The sequence below is a fragment of the Vitis vinifera genome, chromosome 6 (genome assembly GCF_030704535.1).
Source record: "Vitis vinifera cultivar Pinot Noir 40024 chromosome 6, ASM3070453v1".
NCBI lineage: Eukaryota > Viridiplantae > Streptophyta > Magnoliopsida > Vitales > Vitaceae > Vitis > Vitis vinifera.
The window spans coordinates 1,003,070-1,027,425 of NC_081810.1; the positions used below are offsets into that span (position 1 = coordinate 1,003,070).

At 36.2% G+C, this 24,356-nt stretch overlaps 1 protein-coding gene across 4 annotated transcripts; it reads left to right on the top strand.

The window, feature by feature from the left end:
• Positions 1–1,972: 1,972 nt before the first annotated feature.
• LOC100250155 (DEAD-box ATP-dependent RNA helicase 37-like) lies at positions 1,973–18,418 on the top strand. Of its 4 annotated transcripts, XR_786027.3 has the most exons (8): positions 1,973–2,273; positions 2,834–3,737; positions 3,828–3,911; positions 14,233–14,475; positions 14,858–15,025; positions 15,249–15,362; positions 16,908–17,446; positions 18,088–18,418. XR_786027.3 is itself a non-coding variant. In XM_059737327.1 (7 exons), the coding sequence occupies exons 2-7, from the start codon at positions 2,997–2,999 to the stop codon at positions 17,394–17,396; spliced, it is 1,839 nt and encodes a 612-aa protein (XP_059593310.1). In that variant the 5' UTR covers positions 2,039–2,273; positions 2,834–2,996; the 3' UTR covers positions 17,397–17,777. The 4 variants fall into 4 exon arrangements, 3 of the variants coding, with proteins under 3 accessions (XP_059593310.1, XP_002283489.1, XP_059593311.1); XM_059737327.1 differs by lacking the exon at positions 18,088–18,418 and having other exon boundaries at positions 2,039–2,273; positions 16,908–17,777; XM_002283453.5 differs by lacking the exon at positions 18,088–18,418 and having other exon boundaries at positions 2,089–2,273; positions 2,849–3,737; positions 16,908–17,777.
• The last annotated feature ends 5,938 nt before the right edge of the window (positions 18,419–24,356 follow it).

The window sequence follows — 24,356 nt, forward strand, 5'->3', positions numbered from 1 at the left end:
GACCAAATCTTAATTTTTGGTTCAACTATGTCAAAAACACAATTATCCCTTCTTACTATGGGTAGAACGAGACAGGTATAAAAAAAACTCGTGTCATTACCAATCCTAAATGAGATTATTATTATTATCTCAATTATATGTTTCATCCTCAAGGAATTTGAATATTGCCTTATATTATGTTACCTTGCATCACACCTCAATTATATATATATATATATATATATATATATATATATATATATATATATATATATAATTAAATAAAAATATAATTATTTATTTACTTTTCATGTTTGTTAACTATGTGTATAATTCAATAAAAAATATTTATTTATTTATTTTTTACCTTTTCTATTCAACTCTAAGTACTTGTAAAAATATAATGAAATTATGAATGATAATAGGGTAGGTTTAGGACGAGTCACCCTCATTCCAACCCGTCTTATTTATTTATGTTTATACCAACTCTCAAAAAAAAAAAAAAGGAAAAAAAAAAAGGGCGCCAGGTGCCATAAAATGTATTAGAACAACTTATTTTTATTTTAAATATTTTTTATTAGGAATAATTATATTTTGAATCTAATTAGACCAAAAAATTAAGGTTTTGTTAATATAAATTAACCGTTTAAACCTAAAACATAGAGAAAGTGTAAAAATTGAGAACAAGGATATGAATTTTTTATCTTTCTAAAAATGACATTCACTGTTTAATTTAAATTTTATTTTTTTTGTAAACCTCAATAAAATTTAATATAATTTAGTGATTTGAAAAAAAATACACAATTTTCTAAAAAAATAAAAATAAATTATTATTATTATTATTTAAAAATCAAACATCTTAGAAAATATATATTTTTAAAATCATGTATATAAAAAATTATTAAAAATATGTCAATTTTTTTTAAATGATATATTTATAGAATATGTTTTTAAAAAAATTAGTTTTCTAAAAATAATAAATTTTCAGAATAATTATTTAAAAAATTTAAGATAAAAAAGTTTGTTAACCATTATGGTAAAAAATAGTTTTAAAGGGTATATTAGTCTTTTCATATTTTATATCATCCTCATCAATTATGCAACTTATATGGACCTAAGTTTAATTTTTGGGCCCAACTATATCCAAAACACAATTGTCCCTTCTTATTATGGGTAGAACGAGACAAGTATAAAAAAAACTCGTGTCATTACCATTATTATTATTATTATTTTTATCTTATTTATAAGTTTCATCCTCGATAAGCAATTTAAATATTGCCTTATATTATGTTACCTTGCATCATACCTCAATTATATATATATATATATATATATATATATGATTAAATAAAAATAGATTTATTTATTTATTTTCCATATTTGTTAACTATATATATAATTTAATAATAAAATATTTATTTTTTATTTTTTCTATTCAACTCTAAGTACTTGTTATATCAACGAATTACTTTTAGTTAAATAAAAAAACTAAATATTTTAATATTTTTTATTTAATAAAAAAATAAACATCACCTTAATAATTTAATAGTCTTCCTTAATTATATTCTTATCCATTCCAATAAGTTATCAATCATTAGAATGCTTCCGCATAATCTTTCTATTAAAATATTTTTAGTGGAAGCCTTTTATCTAAAAAAAAAAAGAAAGTATTTTTGATAAATTTATTTAAAGTGTTTTTCTAAACACTTTGTAATTATTTTTAAAATTTTTAATTAAAGTGTTTTTCTAAACACTTTGTAAATTACTTTTAAAAATTTTAAAAGTATTTTATAAAATTTATCAAACATTAAATTTATTTTAAGAACGCTTTTTAATTTAAAAACATTTCTCAAAATGATTGCAAAGCAGACTCTTAATGCAAGTGAAAAAGATATTATTTGGGATCGACTCTATTAATTTAGGAGGAGATATTTTTATCATAATGATTTAATTTTGGTATCATGGAATAAGCTTATATTATAACGTAGGTCAGATAAATTTGAGAGAGAGAGAGAAAAAAATATAGGTATAGTCGTATTTGAGGGAGGTAGCGTAGGTGTAGCCGTAGGGGTATACAAATACGTACGGAGTCGGTTTTTATCTCTCTCTTTCAATTTGTTTTCCACTTGGGAAAGAAGAATAAAAGAAACTTGAAACTGAAGGGAAGATATTTTTAGAGAAAAAGGGGGAAAAGAAGGTGACTTCTCAACAAAGATTAGGGTTTTTGGATCTTTATTTTGCTTTGATTCTTCGCCATTCGCAGGGTTTCCTCCTCGTCCTCGGTCACAGTACAGGTGTATTTGAATGTCTTATCTTGCCTTCTGTTTTTTCCTTTTTTTTTTTTTTTTTTTCTTTCTCATTATGTTTGGACGGTGGGAAAATGGAGGGAAGGGAAAGGAGAAAAGATGAAAAGGAAAGGGAAATGTTGAGTGCGTGATGTTTTATCTTTTATTTTGTTTTTGGTTTTTTTTTGTTGATTTTTTATATTTTTGGTTTGTTTGGGCAAATTGGAGGAGTCAGCTGAGGGGAATGGCCGGGATAGTCGAGTATTTTTTTCCTTCGGGATTCAAAATTGTGGGTTGGTTTGTTTTTTTGTTTTGTTATTCCTTTGTGCTTTATCGGGGATCAAATGAAGATTTAAGTGGGCAAGACCATTTTGCCTTTAGTTTGTTGTTTGACATTCTGTATTTTCTGAATGGATCGGTTTCTTTCTTTCTATAGCAGATCGGTTTTTTTTTTTAAATGTTTGGTTGTGTTATTATTTATTTGCATTGTTTGTATTTTGTTAATTATGATTGTTTTGATTTTGAGTTATGAGATCGAGTTGTTTGATAATTTTTTTCTCCCTGAAAAGGGTTTTGATTTGTAGGTTGAAGAGAAGTTTTGGGACAGGGAAGGAATAATTGAATTATTTGGGTGTGGTAGTGGAGAAGTTTGTGGAAATTGGATTAGATTAGGAGTTTGAGTTTAGTGTTAGGTGGAATTATAGAAGGATAAGAGTGGAATTGTGTTAGAGCATGCGAAGTTCTTGGGCGGATTCTGTTGTGAACTCTGCAGCTGAGAATGTAGCTGCTGGTTCTTCTGCTAGTAACGGGGTTGCTACTGCTGCTAAGCCTACCAGAGGTGCATACATTCCTCCTCATCTCCGCAACCTTACACCCTCATCAGAGCCACCAGCACCAGCTTACAGTGGCCCATCTTCTGCAAATGATCGATCTGGATATAGTGGAAATCGGTGGGGTGGTCCCAGGAATGACTCTAATCAGACTGGTTACAGTAGTGGTGGCCGCACAGGTGGTTGGAATAATAAAAGTGGTGGGTGGGATCGCGGGAGAGAGCGGGAAGTAAACCCTTTTGGGGATGATGTTGATACAGAAAAGGTATTTAGTGAGCAAGAGAATACGGGTATTAACTTTGATGCCTATGAAGATATTCCAGTGGAGACTAGTGGGGATAATGTGCCTCCTCCAGTGAATACCTTTGCAGAGATTGACTTGGGTGAAGCACTCAATCAAAATATCAAGAGGTGCAAGTATGTGAAGCCGACACCTGTGCAGCGGCATGCCATTCCAATTTCCCTGGCAGGGCGAGATCTGATGGCATGTGCCCAGACTGGATCCGGAAAGACAGCAGCATTTTGCTTTCCGATTATCAGTGGGATTATGAAGGGGCAGGCTTCACAGAGACCACCGCGGGGGGCACGTACAGTATACCCACTTGCTCTCATTCTTTCTCCTACAAGGGAGCTCTCTTGCCAGGTGGGACTCAATACTTGACTGTTTAAATGTTGAGCTCTTTGTTGAATTTTTACTGTGGGAAAATCTGAAATATTGTGGTACAATTTGCAGATACATGATGAAGCTAAGAAATTTTCATATCAAACTGGAGTGAAGGTGGTTGTTGCTTATGGAGGAGCACCAATTAGTCAACAGGTTTCATATTTAATCTTCTATGAATTTCACTTATTATTTTTTCTGAACCAGCTTCATCTTGATCATCCTACTTATTGCTCATTATTCATGACAAGTTGTCTAGTTCATGACAAGCTGATGATTTTTTCCTGTACAAGCAGAATTTGTAGTGTCATTTTTTTTAATGGGATTTGCTTGTTATATGCCTTTAGTTTTTGCTTGAAGGTCCTTGAGCTCATGAAAGCAATAAAGGTCCTCCAGCTCACCTTTTATTGTCCCCTTCCCCTTCAAACTACCCAAAAAGCTGAACTTGGATTTGGAGCTGATGCTTATGACTTTTTATCCAACTTTGTGATACCAAAATAAGTAAAGTCATAGTAGATGAGTCATTTACTATTTGTCTCCTCTTTGTTTATTATACACTGATTCAAATAATCTTGATGACCAGTGTCAAAGTTTTCTCAAATGCTGGAAACATAAGAAGGCAGCCCTTGATCCCTCTGCCATCTCTGCTGGAAATACTACTTCATCCAATCATTAGGTGTTGATTGAGAAAGTGTTTGAAATTCTTCTTAATATAGTTCTAGTGGAGAAAAGACCTTTAGTGAGAATGCAATGGAAATGGGATCTTTCTTCTTAACTGGGTTCCAGTGGAGAAAAGACCATGGGAAGAAGGCGAATTTTTTTTGTTGAATTGCCACACATTTCTTTTCATTTTTAAAATCCCAATGATGGTAGCTTCTAGGATTAAGAGCATCTGATGAGACTTTCTGTACTTGGGAATTGTTGAAAGGAAGAGAAGAGAGACCATTTGCTGGGATGGAATCTGATGTGTAGGCCGAGATGTGAAAGGGTTTGGAAAGCCTTTTTTGAGCAATATAGAGGGAATTGGCTGCTAGGAGTTCATAGGGAGAATGATTCTTAATTGCACAAGCTTATTAGGAGCATCTATGGTTCATAGGAGCATGGAGAAGTACTGATGAGGAAACGACTCGTCCAAGCCAGGCTCCTCATTATATTGGTTACTAAGGTGGGTTGGGTGAGGCTATGTGTGCCAATGATTTTGTTTTGCCACAAGATGATGGCTAATGACCTCTCAATACATTTTTTTGATAGGTAATAAGTGTTGTATATTTACGATAAAATAAAAAGTGCACTAAAGTACATGGGATGTATGCTACTGACACAAAATGGCAAAGCCACAAAAAAAAGAGCACAAAAAGAACTCTCTCTCACAACAACATATTCTATCCATTTTTTTTTCTTGGATAAGGAAGCAAAAAGAGATTATAAATGATAGTGAAGGAAACTATACACCAAGACAGAGGACGTATACAAAGGGAGCTAAGAAAAGTGTGTTTTAGCGCTTGAACTATTTGCTTCTTACTCTCAAACATCCTTTGATTGATTTCCTTCTAAATTGTCCAAAAAGATGCATAGGGGAGTGACTCTCCAAACCTTTATCTTTTTACTTTACACAAAAGAGTTGTGCCAACTTAGGAGAGTCACTTTGACCATAGAACAAAGGATCCATACAATTTCAAACAAAGCGAATAGAAGTTGCCATGGAGCTTGACTTTGGTGCAGCGAAGGTGAATATGATCTATTGAACACATTTATTCATCAACAAGATCCCAATCAATCTGTAAAATACATTAAAGACATTGAAACTTCTTTAATGTAAATCCTAACCCATGCTAACGGATTACTTAGGAACAAATACTTCAGCTTATGATTAGGTTACTCCTTGTTTTCAAACGTTCTTCAATTTCTTTCCTTCTAAATCTTCCAAAAAAATGCATAGAAAAATGACTCGTCAAACCTTCTTCTCTTTTCCCCTAACAAAAAAGTCATACTAGGTTGAAAAAGTTTCTTAAACCATGGAAGGCAACACATAATATATGTCAAAAAGGGAAAACATCAACGACCATAAAACCCTTGATTTGGCATAGTGAAAAAGAATGCTATCAATTGATTCCATTTCAATTTTACAAAGAAAACATCTATTTTCTAGCAACTACTCTCTTCTTTGGAGTTGATCCAGTGTCAATATTTCCCCCTAACTGGCCTCCCAAGTAAAAGAGCTTGCCTTAGAACTCATGAATTCCAAATAATGCCCAATGGGAAGGAAATTAATCTCGCTGTTCCAAGATGGAATAAAAGGATTTAATAGAAAAACTCCTTTCTTCAACTCCTGCCAAATCACCTTGTTGTTTTATTCCTTTCTCACCACTTTATCTTGCAATCTTGAGAAAAAATATCTCAACAACACCAACTCCTAATCATTTAAGTGTCTAAAGAAACACAAATTCTAGTGACTCCCTTTACTTGTCTTATCCCATAAATCTCTCCCTTTCCTGATAGGTTTCCATACTTCAACCTTATACCATCTCTCGCTTCATAGTAATGCTAACCCCCTTCTTTCTTCCCTTACTTCCCTTTATGATCTATTTGTGAAAACTTCCCCTTTAGAAGCAAATCTCCAACTCCACTTTCCAAGGAGAACCTAATTAAGAAATGAAAGGCTTCTAATGCTTAGGCCCCCCTTGCTCTTATCAATACAAACAATCGTCAATTTTACGGAATGCAGCTTTTTCTATGAAGCCTCACTTTCTCATAGAAAATCTTTTTGAATCTTCTCAGTCTTAACCTTATCTTTGTAGGGATTGCAAATAAGGATATACAGTAGATGAACAAATTGGATAACATGCTTCGCATCAAGGTGAGCCACCCCCTTTATAAATATATTGGCTTTTCTACATTGACAATGTTCTAAAAAACGTTTGTTTTACCTCTCCCATATTGATATTTATTTGAGGAAGGCATCCAAAGTTAGACTCAAGTAGATGGAAGCTCTCCCACCCTACATCCCAACTCTACTGCCAACTCCTCCATATTAGCTACCCCATAATTGGCATCAATTCACAAATAATACATAAACAAAAGTGATAGCGATGGAGGAGAGCGAGAGAGAGAGGGTTGGAGAGAGTGAGAGCGAGGGAGGAGAGTGAGTGGTTCTGTGTGCGAGCGATGGTGCAGAAAATATTGGCTGCTTGGAGCATCGGAACAGCCGGTGGAAGAGCAGCTTCGAGGTGGAGTCGAAGATCTTCGAGATCGAGGCAAAAGAGAAGAAGGGCAAAATGCAAGTCATTATTGTGGAAAGGAAAAGAGGGGTGTCTTCGTGGATTAAGTTGGGTCCGGATAGTTTAGGGCTTTTTGTGGAAGGTTTGGCTCTGTGCATCAAGGACACACGAACAGGCAAATGGGTAAGAAATTGGAGGGAAAGAGGGAGGATCTATTCACTGTTGCGTGATGAAAATAAGGGGGGATGCTTCATCCACCTGGGTGTCGAGGATCTGGAGAAGAAAAGGTTCAACATCTTTATCCCCAAAGGAAGAGGAGGGAAAGGGGGCTGGGTTGCTATGGTGGAGACGCTTAGGGCTTTGGGTGTTGCTACGGAGAGGAAGGAGAGTCAGAAGGACGAGGCGATGCCGTTGGTGTCTAATTTGGGGAAAAGTTTTGCAGAAGTGGTTAAGTTGCAAAATCGCAATGGCAGGTCAGTGGCTAGGGTGGAAGTAAGCCACAAAGACCTCAGCCGAAACTTAAAGAGGTTGGATCATTGCCTTGTTGGCTCATGGGATCCAAAGGCAGTGAAGGGGGAGGACTTGAGAAGTTGGGGGAACCAAATGGCACGATCTTGGGGGTTGAAGGGCAACTTAGGTTTGGCTAAGTTGGAAAGGGGAAAGGTGCTGCTGGAGTTTGAGATGGTAGTTGAAGCCGAAAAAGCTTTAAATTTGGGAGGAATTTTGGTAGGGAAGTCATTTCTGCGACTAGAGAAATGGGAGCCCTAGGACGGGGTGCCTGTTGGAAGGAGAGAAGAAGAATGAGGCATGGGTGAGAATCGTGGGGTTACCCATCTCTTTATGGGATCGGGACACCCTTAGAAAGGTAGGGGAGAAGTGTGGGGGATTTTTAGCGATTGATTCTCAGACGAAGAGGCTGGAGGAGTTGCAATGGGCAAGGATCCTGGTGAAGCTCACCGGCGAGGAGATCCCTAGCATGGTAGAAATTGGGGTCAAAGGGGTGTGTTATTCGCTAACCCTGTGGTGGGAGGTAAGGCCGGTAATGAGAGTGCTGCCGGCAACGAGGAGGGGGAAGAACAGCGGAGTAGAAGAAAAGGTTGAGAATGACGTCTCTGCACGCATGGGCAAGCACGTGCTAGAAGAGGTGGACAACGCAAGGATCGAGACCCACTTGCAGTCTGCTGATGGGACGAGGGGGCAGACAGGTGGGCTGGGGCTCCTTTGGGCTCGGTCTTGAGGCCCAGTTGGATAGTCAGGGGGGACCAGGAAGGCCTACAAGGGGAGCCCATTATGCTTGGCCCTACTGGGGCTTTTCGAAGCTCTGATTTGGGCTCTGGGCCCGTTAGGCTTGATCCAGTCTCAGCTCCTAAGGTTGGGCCTTCGTCTTTAGAGGGCTCTAGGAGGCTAAAGGCCTTGGAGACCATTGGGGCGCCTGGGCTGGCTGGGATGGATGACTGCTGAGGCCCATCCCAATCTTTGGTGGGCTGCTCTGGGGTGGCCCTGCCTCTAGTGTGGGCTGGTCCAAGTCATCTGAGGGATCCAGACGCTGAAGGCTTTCCTTTCTGGGAAAAAGATGGCCGGCGGAAGCAAATTGAGGAGGAGCTCTATTCCGTGGAGAGGTCAAGGACCGACAACGCCCTATTTGAGGAAGCGTCGAGGTACGGGTGTGCTCCTAACCCTAGTGGTTTGTTGGCGTTTGGGTCCTCACCTTCTCCTTCTTTCTTTTTCGGTCGGACTCCATTGGGGGAGTATTGCGACCTTTCTGGGGATGACAGGGTGACTCACCTGAGGGAATGCCCCTTATGCATGCTTCTCACCCCGGGACCCCTAGAAGAGGAGAATGTAAGCCGTTGGGAATTGACGGAGGTTATTAATGGTTGCAAGGACAACTGTGGAAAGGAGTTGTGTTTAGTTCCATCTTTGCCATGAGAAGGAAAGGGATGGGAGGAGGAAAGTTGGGAGGAGAGTGAGTTGGCCAAATTCAGTAAGTTTTTGGGGTTTTCGACAGAAGGTTTGGAGAAATAAATTTTGGATTTTTTTGTTAAAATCCGAAAGAGAAGGGAAAGAGTCCACAACAAAAACCTTCTAGAAAAATCTAAGTTTGAAGGGAATTGAAAAGACTAGAATGCTCAATTAACTACGAGGGGGGGAAGAAACAGAAGTGTGGAATGCAAGTAAGAGGGTGTCAGATCATGGTGGTTAAATGAAGCTAAGACTCTTGAGTTGGAATGTTCGGGGAGCTAACGACAGTTCAAAAAGAAAGGTGATTAAGGCCATGATCAGGAGTCAAAGGGTGGATTTGTTCTATCTCCAAGAGACCAAAATTCAGGCAATGACACAGGGGCTGGTGAGAAGCTTGGGCATTGGTAGATTTCTTGATTGGGGTATACTGGATGCCCATGGTTCTGCGGGAGGCTTATTGATCTGCTGGGATAAGAGGACCTTGGAAGTGATTGAAATGGAAGTGGGAAATTTCTCAATCTCTTGTAGGTCGAGGAACGTGGAAGATGGGCTAGTTTAGATGTTTATTGGTGTGTATGGGCCTTTCTCTAGAGAGGAAAGGGAGTGGATGTGGGAGGAGATAGGAGCAATTAGAGGCATTTGGGATGATCCTTGGTGTCTGGGGGTGACTTCAATGTCATCCTTTCCCAGAGGGAAAGAAGTAATCAGGGAAGGCTAACGAGTGCAATGAGAAGGTTTGCTCAGGTTGTTGATGAGTTAGAGCTCATTGACCTTCCATTGCAAGGGGGTGTGCTTACATGGAGTGGGGGGAGGAATAATCAGGCTTGGGCCAGATTGGATAGGTTCCTGGTGACCCAGAATTGGCTTGATCATTTCAATGAGGTCGTGCAAAGTAGGTTGCCCAGACTTACCTCAGATCATTTTCCTATCTTGTTGATGGGGGGTGGGTTAAGGAGGGGTCCTTCCCCGTTTAGGTTTGAAAATATGTGGCTTAAAGCTGATGGTTTTACGGATCTTCTTCGGGGTTGGTGGCAGGGGGTTGAGGTAAGAGGGAGGGCCAGTGTCAGGTTAGCCACTAAAGTGAAGGAGCTGAAGCAAAAAATTAAAGTGTGGAACAGGGAAGTGTTTGGTAGGCTGGAATCCAATAAGAACTCAGCCCTTCAACAAGTGGAGTTCTGGGACGGGATGGAAAGTGAGAGGAGCCTGTCTGAAGGAGAAACTGAGCTGAAAAAAGAAGCCAAGGACTCCTTTAAAAAATGGGTCTTAATGGAAGAGACCCACTGGAGACAATTGTCAAGGGAGTTGTGGCTTAAGGAAGGGGATAGGAACATTGGCTTTTTCCATAGGATGGCAAATGCTCACCGAATGAATAATTCTTTGGATAGAATTAAAATTAATGGGGTATGGATGACTGAGGACCAGGAGGTGAGGGAGGGGATTGTGAATGCTTTTTAGCATTTTCTATCAGAAGAGCCAGGCTGGAGAGCGGATATTGAGGGGCTGCACCTTAATCGCCTCAATTCCCGTGAAGCTGAAGTCTTGGAGATGCCGTTTATTGAAGAGGAAATTTATGCTGCCCTAATGGATATGAATGGTGATAAAGCTCTAGGCCCAGATGGCTTCACAATTGGTTTTTGGCAATCAAGCTGGGAGCTTGTGAAGGAGGAGATTATGGACCTGTTTAGAGAATTCTATGACCAGAGATCTTTTGCCAAAAGCCTCAATTCCACTTTCTTAGTCCTTATCCCTAAGAAAGGAGGGGCTAAAGACTTGGGAGATTTCCGGCCAATCAGTTTGTTAGGGAGTTTGTACAAGATTTTGGCTAAGGTGTTGGCGAATAGGCTGAAGAAGGTGTTAGACAAGGTGGTTTCTGGGGATCAAAATGCCTTTGTGAGGGGCAAACAGATTTTGGATGCGTCACTTATTGCTAATGAGGTGATTGATTTCTGGCACAAAAGGAACGAGAAAGGGCTGATCTGCAAATTGGACATTGAAAAAGCCTATGATAGCATTAATTGGAATTTTCTTATGAAAGTTCTGTTTAAAATGGGCTTTGGGTCGTGGTGGATGGACTGGATTTGGTGGTGCATCTCAACCGCCAAATTTTCAGTCATGATCAATGGGATGCCGGCTGGCTTGTTCTCAAATTCCAAGGGGCTAAGGCAAGGAGATCCTCTCTCTCTGTATCTCTTTGTGTTGGGCATGGAAGTGCTAAGCAATCTGATAAGAAGGGCGGTTGATGGGGGCTTCTTGTCAGGATGCAGAATTCAGGGGAGAGGGGAAGAGGAGATGATAGTTTCGCATCTTCTTTTTGCTGATGATACAATCATCTTTTGTGAAGCTAGGAAAGAGCAACTATCCGCTCTAAGCTGGATTTTGGCTTGGTTTGAGGCGTCTTCCGGTCTCAGAATTAATCTAGATAAAAGCGTCTTAATTCCGGTTGATGAGGTGGAAGAAATTGAGGAAATGGCTGTGGAGCTTGGGTGCAAAATGGGGTTGCTGCCCACTGTTTACTTGGGGCTGCCCCTTGGAGCCCACCACAAAGCTATCTCTATATGGGATGGGGTGGAAGAGAGAATGACGAGAAGATTAGCCCAGTGGAAAAGACAATATATATCGAAGGGTGGGGGTATCACCTTAATCAAGAGCACTCTGGCCAGCTTGCCTATTTACAATATGTTCCTCTTTCGAATGCCTAAGAGTGCTGCAACGAAAAATTACAAAAAGACTTTATTTGGGGAGAGGGAAGCTTGGAGAGGAAAGTCCACTTAATTAATTGGGAGGTGGTGTGCACTCAAAAGGAGAAGGGTGGCCTTGGCATTCGGAAGATTGATCCCTTGAACAAAGCATTGTTAGGTAAATGGTTATGGAGATTTGCCATTGAAAAGGATAATTTCTGGAAGATGGTGATTGGGGTGAAATATGGTCAGGAAGATTTTGGGTGGAGAACTAAAGAAGCCCGCGGAACTTATGGAGTGGGGGTTTGGAAGGAGATTATGAAGGAAGCAAAGTGGTGCCGGGATAACATATAGTTTAAGGTGGGAAAGGGGACTAGAGTTAAATTCTGGACTGACCGGTGGCGTGGCAACGCGGCGCTGTCTCAAAACTTTCCCCCAGCTTTTTGAGTTAGCGGTTCACAGGAATGCAACGGTTAATGAGATATGGGACCCAAGCATTGGTCAAGAAGGTTGGAATCTTAGATTTCATAGAGATTTTAATGATTGGGAGCTGGACTTGATTAGAGGATTGCTTAGTATGCTCAGGGACTTCAGGATATCTTCAGAGGAGGACGCTGTGCTATGGAAAGGTGAGGGTCATGGCAAATATGGGGTTAAGGTTGCCTACAATGTGTTGGCTATTACCAATGCATGCGCCTTTTCGACTAAATACGTTTGGGTGGACAAGGTCCCAACCAAAGCGGCCTTTTTTGCTTGGGAAGCCGCGTGGGGGAAGATTCTCACCTTGGATAGGCTTAAAAAACGGGGATGGCAGCTCCCTAACCCTTTTTTTTTGTGCGGTTGTGAAGAGGAAAATGTAAATCACATTCTTTTACATTGTATGGTGGTCAGGGCCCTATGGGAGATCGTCCTTGCCCTTGTTGGGTTTCAGTGGGTGTTCCCAGAGTTAGTTAAAGAGGCGTTATTCAGTTGGAGGGGCTCTTTTGTGGGGAAAAAAAGGAAAAAAATTTGGAATTCCATCCCGTTGTGTATTTTTTGGACGGTTTGGAAGAAGAGGAATAGATTAGCTTTTAGGGGAGGTGTGTTAGATATACAGAAACTCAAAAATTCTTTTGTATGTACCTTGTGGAGTTGGGCTAGGGTGTTTATTGGAGAGGAGTCCTCTTCGCTCTTAGGCTTTTTGGAGTGGCTAGCGGCCACTTAAGGGTGGGTAAGGGTGCTTGTTTTTTGTGTTCTTGTTTTAGGCTGATTTGTATACTCCCTATATGCTTTGTGGCCTTTGCCCTTTAATATATTTGTGATTATCTATCAAAAAAAATAATTGGCATCAATTCACTTTTTTCTATGTTTATTTTCTGCCCCAAGATTGCTTCAAACCATATGGTTTAATTTTACAGAGATTTGTAGTCAAATGGGTGGTCCTGAAGGATACATTAGTTTGGTTAGTGTCTGGACAGCAAATGCCCAGGCTGGGTATCATCTTTGGGAATTAACCGTCTTCCATCCTATACTAATGTGGAAAGAGATAAATTGGAGGAATCTTAATGTGTTTTGTCGGGGATTCGTTCTGTTAATCTTGTGGCTTGTGCACATGTCTTAGCAATATTCGGGATCTACAAGTTTTTCAGGATGACTGAGATTCTGCCCTCCTACCCTATTTTTGTGGACCTTCTAAGGGCTTTTTGGTACATGTTACATTTATTTACTGCACATGTTGTAAGCTTCTTGTTTTAATAAATTATCACTTATGCAAAAAGACCATGCATTGTTGGGAAAGTGGGAGCTGCAGTTGAAAAGTTTGCTATTGTACATTGACAAAACCTAAAAGTTTCTCTTTTTAAAATGACAAGAGACTAGGGTCAGTTTAGTTGGCTGAAATCAAGGATCTTAATGAGTGTAGCATTCTGATATTACTAGGTTATGTCTTCTGGTATGCACTATTGGGATAGCAGATCAACCTGCAAATTGTGAAATGTTATTCTTCTCTAGCAGAAGAGATTTCTATTCAATTTTTTTTTTTTTTTTTTTTTTTTTTTTGATATTGTTTAAAATGATGTCTGAGAGACAGGAAAAAATAAAAATTGATCAAACTTTAAAAAATATTAATAGAGATGTTAATATCTATGTATAACATGCATTTGTGTAACAATTAAATCTAGTTCATCCATGTAAGGACTATTAAACTATTTGAAGTTAGAGACAAATTGGTGGAGTTACATGGAATTTAGTTTTGTATTTTGTATTTTGTATTTTGTTTTTTGCTTTTTGCTTGTTGGAGCCACTTTGTCTAACCCTCATATTGATATTGGATACATTGTGTTATTTTGTTGGCCTTGTACTTGTTCACTTGGGAAACCTTTAACTGATTCACATATTAAAGCAGTGATATACACTTCCTCTTTGGATCCTTGGTGCTTTTTGTTTTCTCTTTTTGATCCGATGCTTTTTCACTACTATTGTTGCAGTCATGTTTGGTTTTGTTACTTGACTTGTAAATCAGACATTCATGTACTGTTCCTGAGTACATAACGTTCATAACTAATATTTCTGTAATTGAATTGCACCTATTTACTGTGGCTTTCTGTGTTAATTAATTAATGCTATGTTATGTTTGGCTAGCTGCGGGATCTAGAAAGAGGTGTTGATATTCTGGTGGCGACTCCTGGACGGTTGGTAGATTTGCTCGAGAGGGCAAGAGTTTCATTACAGATGATAAGGTATTTAGCTCTAGATGAGGCAGATCGAATGCTGGATATGGGGTTTGAACCGCAAATAAGGAAAATTGTGGAACAAATGGATATGCCTCCGCAGGGTGTAAGACAGACAATGCTGTTCAGTGCCACCTTTCCAAAAGAGATACAGGTATTTTTAACTGTTTGTGGTAATTCCCAATTTTGTGATGCTTCTAATGCGATGCTTATACTTTCTGGAGAAGAAGAAATTTTTGTACAATATTAAGATGAATGGATTCTTAGCTCTTTACTGCATTAAACTTGATAAAAGCCACAAACTGCCATGACTCCATGGAATTCAACTCTGTTCGTTTTTATAAATCAAAAACTATTTTTGTGTAACTATTCTATGTTGCATGTATTACCTTTTGGCATGCACTGGAAAGTGGTTTTGAATGCTGTTTTCATGCACAATGAAAGCAATTTGGAGTTGGAACAGCCTGCTTAATTTATGTTTATAATAATTTAAATTGCATTTTTGATGCATTTGCTACTTTTGGATTGACATGCAGAAACTAGCCTCTGATTTCCTTTCAAATTATGTTTTTCTGGCTGTTGGAAGAGTTGGTTCGAGTACTGACTTAATTGTCCAAAGAGTTGAGTTTGTTCATGATACTGACAAGAGAAGTCATCTCATGGATCTTCTTCATGCGCAGAGGGCAAATGGTGTCCATGGAAAGGTAATACTGGAGAGAATGTACTCAGTAGTTTTCTATGCTTCTATCAGAATTTCTTGATGTTCTTCACACGGATTTGATTTTTTCTTTCTTTCTTTCTTTTTCTTTTTTTTTTTAATTGAATGGTTAATATGTATAAGTAACATAAGATTATTTTTCTTGTTGAAGATCCTTGGTCTTTGACATCTAACTCTGACTATTGCTTTTGATGATATTGTTATTGCAGCAATATCTGACTTTAGTCTTTGTGGAGACTAAGAAAGGTGCTGATTCGCTGGAACATTGGTTGTGTATGAATGGTTTTCCTGCAACTACTATTCATGGTGACAGAACACAACAGGTGAGTTTGATGTGAATGTAAGCCAATTCTGTTATGCTGGGTTGTCTATTTTGATTCAAATAGTGTATGATATGAATTGCTGAACTTATAGGTGAGGCCTTTTGCCATTTTATTGGTCCATTATTTTGTAGTTATGAGAGGTGCAAGGATGTGGCTTGGGAATTGCTGCTATTGGCCAAATCTGCTTTTGAGTTAAAACATATGTGCTCATAAGCAGTATTTTTTTTTTTTTTTTGATAGGAAACCACACTAGAATATATTGATAGAAAAGAAGTACAAAAGGAGGATGAGAAATCCTCCCACCAAAAGAAAACTAGACATCAAGAAAAAATAACAAGGCACTAGTCCTTCCCAATAGAACTATTTGAACAACACTCATAAGCAGTATTTTCAAACTTAGTTTCTTTTTATAGTGAAGAAAAAATGGTGTATTGGAACATTGAGTTTGGTATTGGCATCATTCACTACTGCCCTCATTATGTGACTTGATATTTTGCATTTTAACTTCCTCTAAAATATCTGTGTCCTATCGATTTGTCTTCCTCAAATATTCTACCATAGGCTCCATAAATTTTTTAATTTTTATCAGAAACTAACAACTGTTTCATGATATGGTCCATATGGATTTAAAAGTATAAGTAAAGGATTGAGGAATCCTACCCAAATTTACAGAGTCTGATCAAAAGAAGATGTGGAGAAACCTTCTCCAATATAGCAAGGAGGACTGTAGATTGATAGAATACTGCATAAGCCTATAGGCCCTATACCTCAACACTCTTTATGGGGTAATACATCTCCTAACAAATGAACTGGAAATATTGCTCCTTTTTTTTTTCTTTTAACTCTTTTGATTTACATAACAAATTCCAAAGAACTTTGCGTCTAATAGTACTTCCCAAACCTCTAAAGGAAATGTTCATCATGTTACTTATGCTTCTAGGAGAAACCCAATCTAACTGGGCTGGTTTGAATAGCCTGTACCATAGCCCCAAGGTCATCGGGCAGTGTACAATGAAATTATTTGGACAATATTATTCAGTTGCAGTGGTGCATTTTTCATTGGATGAGTATAGTGGAGTAGAAAATTGGATTTTGATGTTCTATTACAATATTTAAGGTTTTGGTATGTACTGTGGAAGAGGAATTGGATTTGGATGTTCTATTGTGTCTAAGTTAGGAAATTAATTGCTCAGAGGTATGATGGAAACAAAAATGTATGTACGAGGGTGGTCAAACTTTTTTATTTTATTTTTTAATTTTATTAATCAGCTTACAAGGGTCAAACTTATAGGTGGCCTTCTTGGTATGTTTGTTTCTTGATGTTGGCTTGCTAATAGATTGAATGTTGATCATAGTCCCATTTCTGTGAATTTGGTGTTTTTGCCTCATAAACATTTTACCCATACTTGGGTTCTAGTGAATTGTTTGTTAGCTTATTTCTTTTTTAACTAGTAGAAAATGTTTTACTTTTTCCAAGCTGGAATCCTTGCACTGTTTAATATTAAATTTTTTATTGTTTATTTCTTTATTTTTATGTGTCTGCAGGAAAGAGAACAGGCATTGAGGTCATTTAAAAGCGGTGTCACCCCAATTTTGGTTGCTACAGATGTGGCAGCCCGTGGTCTTGATATTCCCCATGTTGCGCATGTTGTCAACTTTGACCTACCAAATGACATTGATGATTATGTCCACCGAATTGGGAGGACAGGACGTGCTGGGAAAACAGGTTTAGCGACTGCATTCTTCAATGACAACAATTCGTCATTGGCAAAGGCTTTATCTGAGCTAATGCAAGAAGCAAATCAAGAAGTACCTGCTTGGCTGTCACGTTATGCAGCTCGATCTCCTTATGTTGGAAGGAACCGTCGTTCTGGGGGAGGAGGCCGGTTTGGTGGCCGTGACTTTCGAAGAGATGCCTCTTTTAATAGGGGCGGCACAGATTACTATAGCGGAGGCAACAGCAGCACTGGATATGGGACTGCTGGCGGATATGGAGGAGGATATGGTTCAGGGGTGACCAGCGCGTGGGACTAATATCCAGCCCTTTACAGCACTCAGTTTTATCTGAAATATAGTGTGTCTAGGTAACTGTTGCAAACCCTTTCACTTCTTTTATAGGCTTGCTTTTTCACTTTGTTTTTGTCGTTTTTTCATTAGTGTTTCAGGAGAAAATTTACTAACCGGTTAAGGATTACCATGTAGCTTTCTTTGTCCTCTTTTTTCCTCCTCTTGGTTTTTGGCTGTTAGTTTTTGGTGGGTGATGGGTTGTAGAATATGTACTTTGGGGGTGGGGGAGAGATGGTGCCTTTCTAGGCCAAATATTTATGTTTACGACATATATCATATTCTTTTCAACCCAGTTTGGAGGTGGGAGGTTTGTTTGTTGAAGCTCTCATCCTCTATCATTCTAAGTTAGAGCTTCTTTCATTCTCTTCCCCTTTTAAATGTCCTTCAAGGCTGTTGTAATAAAGATACAAAACTCTTTTTGTACAACGATGCTGTAGCTTAGGTGTCTGAAACTGCGCCCTATCATAAAGGGCAGGGGAGGATAAGATCAGCTGGTTCAGTAAATAAGTTTTAATGAAACGAAGAGGAGAATATCATGTTAGGTCATTGGATTCTGTGGCAGGTAGTTTTCTCATTGTTTGACTTAGAGTTGGTGATGCCATCTTCTGTTAAAGGAGCCTTTTTAAGTCTGCATGGATTTATTTTTATTTTTTTGTAGGAAGTAGACAAAGAAAGCATGGAAAGCTGCTCTTTTATTCATATTGTGGACTGTTTGGAATGAAAGAAATAGTTCTCTCGAAGATATGGAGTATATGGATCAAATGCTAAAATGTTTTTTTTTGTGTTTCTTTTTAGACTGGTTAAGGATGGACTTAAAATGACACAATAATGTCTATTATAACTTAGTTGATTGGTAGGGTTATTTTTATAAGGGGTTTACTACCATTCTCTATTTTTGCTTTTGTCCTTTGGCTTCTTTGCATACAGTCCTTGTAATTTGATATGGCCCCATTTGATAAGTTCTGAGAAAGGTATCGGTGTTTCAATAACGCTTGGTGTATTTTAGCATTTTAGTTTTTGTGATTGTCAATAGAAGTTTGCGGAAAATGAGTGCACATCTCAATCGGGGTAGAATTTGGCCTTATTTGGACAGAGAGCACAACCTCAGCCTCGGATGATATGGGTCGCCCCTCTATCTTATACCACCTAAATATCAAGGAGGCTGTGTTCTGCATCATTGTCAAAGGGCATTAATTCGGAGCCATCTCATACGTCTTATTATGAGACATTTCATATAATCTAAGTGCCGGACGATTTATGCAATTAGCTTATTGGGGGTTTTAGTTTTGGAAAAAGGGATGTCATTCTATGAAGATGTTGATTGAAAATGATGTGGAGGGGGGAGGAACCATTACTCCTCCACTCCTGTCTCCACCCACCCACTAAGACTATTTGGTTCTACTTGGAGTTTTCTAGTCGTTTCAAAGTGCCAAAAGCACTTTGAAAAACATCTTAGATTCTAGCGTGTGGTTATAGATTTAGTTGTCTTGGATTTATGTTTTACTGATTTTGTTGAAGTGTTTGTTTTTTTCTTTGAGTTCTCGAAGGAGTTCAACACCACCCTCACCACTCCCCAAACCGAAGTAAAAGGTTTTTATGTTACTCATGTTTAGCATGTCAAAGGAATAAATATAGCCAGGATTAGCATCCTAAATCCTAAACACAAACTTCAAATCCTAAACCCTAAATGAGAGAGAAAATAGAACTTGTTTTTTCATCATTTTAGTAGGTAAAAATATTAATTAGTTATTATTAGAGTTTTGGGTGAATGACAGAAATTGAACTAGGTAAATATTTACTCGCATGATAGGTGTAACGATCTGGGCATAGTCTCAAAGAGAGGATCGGTAAATAGACATGTCTCTAAAAATGCAGATTACTCTGTGAAGCTTCATTGTTCCTAGGGAATGGCTTTGGGTGTTTTTTACACAACTTAGGTGGAGGACGAAGAAGGCTTCCTTCCAAGTTTCCAACCCACAATTGGAACTTTCATAAAATTTGTAGGTCTTGATCGCAAGTCTTGGTGAAATAGAGAAATTTCTAGAATTTTAGAGGAAAAACTATTTCATTTATAATTTTATTAAATAGAGCTTTTCTTGTGGAATAACAAAGAAGTTTTTAAGAAAAGCATATGGAACAATTATTAAAGCTAATTTTGATTATTTGCAAAAATGTTTTTTTTTTGGGTATAAATTAAAAAAAAAATAACTCAATAAATTAAATATTTTCTTGAAAATATTTTAACATATAAACTCACAATTAAGTTCCAACACCCAAAATAGCTCCACTAACCCTAAATTGGGGATGTTTACTTCATTTGATGGAAATGAAATCAATGGCTTGAATTTTCATTTATTTCATGAATGTTGTTGACCAAAATTTGAAATAAAAATAGTAGGTGAATTTAGAAAATTCATTCTTTCATTTGGAGGAATTCATAGTTTTTTAGTCTTGCCCCATGGGAAACGCATTCCCTTTTATGAAGTTTCTTTCAACTAGAATGAAAAGTTTTTTCTTAGGCTGCAAGTGATGCCAAGGACAAGTAGATATCAGATTAAAGAAAGTGGGTTTCCTATTTATTATTAAGTACCACACTTCCCATTGATATTTCTATTGCTTTTATTATTTTCATGTGTAGTCAACGTTACATTAAATTTTTTTAAAAAGCCATGTGCCCATAAGCTTTTATTTTCATGCCCTAACTCACAATCATATCTCTTTTATATCTCACATGGGTAGACCCCTTTCTCTAATCAAATCCAATAGCTTTAAAGATCTTTCAATGGTCTCAAAAGAGATCCCAAGTGAAACTAAATTAAAATTTTGAATCAGTTTACGTACACTTTGACTAATCCCACGGGCCCTGAAGTTAATGACCAAAATAAACTTTCAGTGGTCTTGAGGGGACTCGAATTGAAGATCATTGGGGAGCAAATCCAAGGTTGGATCAATTGAGCTACCCCTCAGAGTTTCGATAGATTTATGATATGGGTCTTATATTATTTTATTTTTTAAAAACTAAGGGTATTTATGATTCATTTCTATTTCAATATCGAATAAGTTGAACGTTTAAGAACTTTATGAAATAAAAAAATAAAGAAAATAAAATAAAAAATTTAAGCAAATTTTCAACCATTTAAATTCTTTCACCATATGTTTTATACTCATCGATGTCGCCATCTATCTGGAAACAAGTTAATAAAATACTAAATATTTATTAATTATACAATAGCCTAAGAATCCTCACCTTTCACATGGTATGTAAGCATCTTGATGCTACCTTATTCAAAGTTCATCTTTATATCTAAGTTGACCTTTGTCTCCACCATGTACAAGTCCTCGATCATATATGTTAGTCACGTTAGTGTTAGAATTGGTGTCACAATTGCAAACCCTAAATTGATGAAAGGCTATATATTCCATAAAGAGCTTTTGAAAACACCATATTCTTGAATGGATAAACTTCCCGACACATCATATAGAAGCAATGGTCAAGCTATGCAAACATAAATTCCAAGACTGAAATAATGACCTTCGATTATTGAAAATTCGTTGGTTTGTAAAGTCTCATAGACATAGATGATACATTGTCTAAGAGACTTGTTCTATAAAAGTTTATTCGGACTAATCAAAAAATCGTTTTTTCAAACCATATTAATTTATTATAAAACTAATAATTTTGTGATCAAATTATCAATTTTTTTAGTGGGTAATTATCACTTGATTATGAATGGAGAAAGCCAAAAACTTCTGATTATAAAATATTTATGAACTTCAATCTCGTAGAGACAACTTCTCTATTTAGGTTCATCACCTAATAAGACAAAGTTAGACATCAACAAAGCGAGAAAAGTAAAAGTGAAGAAAAGAAAAAAAATATATCTTCCCACCGCTATCTTTAATATAATGGTTAAGAGTTCTAGATCATTTCAATGCAAAAATTGAAAAGAAATGACGATGGACCTAACAAAACCAAATCTGTAGGGTTTTATTTTTATTTTTTATTTTACTAATATGAACTAAAATAAAATCAAATATATCCTCTTATCACTCATAATTGTTATATCATAAAATTTTTCAAACATTTTGACCCATTAAAATAATATTTTGAAATTGAAAATTGAGTTAGAAAATTTGGATTATTGCATGATCATCCTAGCCGTCTAAAAGTGAAAATTTTTAGCACATAATATGATGACCTATTTCATAGTTGGGCCAATTTGGCTTCTAAAGTCACAAATATGAATAGTGAAGTTTTAAACCCAGGTTTTGGGTTAATTTATTTACTTAAAACTAGGGTTGTGGATGATGACAATATGGACATTTGATCATGCATTTGAAAAAAATAAACTTTTACATCGAAGAACATATCATTTAATATTAAGAGTCTATCACTTGACTAACGTTATTCGACATTAAACATTACAAATAAATGCTATAAATTATGAAACCGGGGTTAAGATTAACCTATGTACATAAATTGAGTGGTTACCATTGAATTACACCGGGTTTATGAGCCTTAACCTCAACTTATAGAAGTGAGATGACATACTTAGCTTCATCACATAACAAAACAAAGTTAGATAACAGTAAAATGAGAAAAGTAAAAGTATAGTAAAAAAATATATATATTTCCATCACTATTGTAAGAAAATAGACATGTGAACAAATTGAATCATAATTTTGACGGAAGTAGATGAGTCAAAAGGGCTATTGTATTCGTTCACATCACAATATCTCACGAAGTCATGAAAAAACCCACAATTTCAATGCAAGAATCGTAAAGAAATAGTGATGGGCCTAACCCACAATTATAATTTGTTATAAATTTTTCCAATCAACTTGACCTATTAAAATAATATTTTAAAGTTGAAAATTGAGTTGGTGATGTTTGTGAAACTTATTCTTGTATTAAAAAATTAGCATTTAATATCGGTGTATTAGTTTACATTTAAGGCTATTTGATATTAAAAGTTATAAGTACGAGAAACAAATTTTAATAAAGGTTTTGGGTTAATTTATTTACATAAGACTTAGTCTTGTGGATGATGAAAGTACGATGATTTTATTATGTACTCGAATAAATAACTTTATACATCGAAAAGAGGAAAATACCATTTAATATTGAGAATCTATCACTCATGATTAATCTTTTTTGATATTCAACATTACAAATAAGCATTGAAAATTATGAAATCAAGGCAAAGATTAACCTATATGCATAAATTAATATCAAAGGTAATGATAAATGAGGTGATTTTGTCGTATGTTTGAAAAAAGAACCCTATATTGAAAAAATAAAAACACCATTTAATAGTGGTAGCTATCACTAGGCTAAGCTTATTTTATACTAGACATTACAAATATGAATCATAAATTCTTAAACCAAATTTAAGGTTAATTTATATACATAAGCCATGGTTGTAAGTGATGATAAATTGATGATTTTATGTACCCAAAAAAAAAAAACCTTCTAAATTTGAAAGGAGGAAAATCATGTCATACTGTCAATCTATTATTCAATTGAACTTATTTAACACAAAATATTTTGAAACATAAATTCTTAAAGTGGAGTAAAGTCTAACCTATTTATATAAACCAACGTTTTGATTAAATTAGTGTTTTGAGTAAAACCTATTTGTATAAACAAGGTTTTCATATAATAATAAGTTGGTGATTTTTTAAAAAAAGAAAAAGAAAAAGAAAATTTGTACGTCTATGCTCGACTACGTATATTTTACATCAAATGTTATGAATATAAAGTATAAATTCTTAATTCAAGATTAAGTTCAACCTATCCATATAAACTATACTTATAAATAATGTCAAGATGATGATTTTACGTGTATGAAAAAAAAGAACACTTTTACTTAAAAAAGAGGAAAAATTATTTAACATTGAAACTTTATTACTCGTTTAAGCTTATTTAAAAACACACATTACAAACATGAATAATAAGTTCTTAATACCTATGTTAAGCTTAACATACGTACATAAATACGGTAGTAGTTATTGATTTTTATCTAGTAAATTATGGGCCCCGTTGGATTTTAAATCAAGTTAGGGTTAGGGTTTATTTAGTACCTCATTGAGTCATGGTGATGGAAGTATGGGAGAGGGAGCTTCATGGGAAGGAAAGGCTAGTTTCAACCTCATTCATCATTTTTCTTTATTTTAGGTGCTTGTGGGGTTTGTATGAATACTTAAGGATTAGTCAACCATTTCCTTTGAGGTAAATTTTCCCTTTCTCCATGGTTGATGACTTAATTTTTTAGTACTTTTCCCCAAATATTTTAATGAAAATGAATTAGGTACAAATCCATTAGGCCCTTTAGTTTGATTTTTTTTTATTTAAAAAAAAACCACTCTAAATGATGTATTTTTTTCTTTTATTTTCCCCATATTTTTTAAGAAGTCAAAAACTTCACCAAAATTGATGAAAAATTCTTGCCCAATAAAGAAATTTATTTTTCTCATTTTCAAAAGAGGGAAATTAGGGTTCATAATTGGTGAAGCATTTTCTTAATAAGGCAAAAATGTTGTTTTGAATGGACCAACTTCCTTTATATGATTTGCTTATATATATATTTTTTCTATAGATGGAAAAAATTGCTTTTAGTCACCCTAAATTTAAAATAGTGATTAGAAAAGGTTAGAAAAAACCAAAAGGAGGAAGAAAAACCAAAAATCAAAACTTTAAAAGCAATAAAACTTTTCTCCTTTAATCTTTCTCTTAATTCTTTCACTTTTTAAAAGTAAAAGTGAAGCATCTCAAAATACAATGCACATTTTATCCTTATCTCTAGTAGTTTTTTTTTTTTTTCCTTTAAAGAAATTGAATTTTAATTAGGGTTGTGATGAAAAATGGGAAAATACAAATATTATTTTATTGTAAGAAAAATGGTTTTTCTCCTTTAATTTCAAACC

Excerpts from the sequence above, each read along its gene's own strand:
- LOC100250155 (XM_059737327.1), top strand. The coding sequence starts at position 2,997 with ATGCGAAGTTCTTGGGCGGATTCTGTTGTGAACTCTGCAGCTGAGAAT. Across the intron at positions 15,026-15,248 it reads CAAATGGTGTCCATGGAAAG|CAATATCTGACTTTAGTCTT; the intron begins GTAATACTGGAG and ends TTGTTATTGCAG. Across the intron at positions 15,363-16,907 it reads ATGGTGACAGAACACAACAG|GAAAGAGAACAGGCATTGAG; the intron begins GTGAGTTTGATG and ends ATGTGTCTGCAG.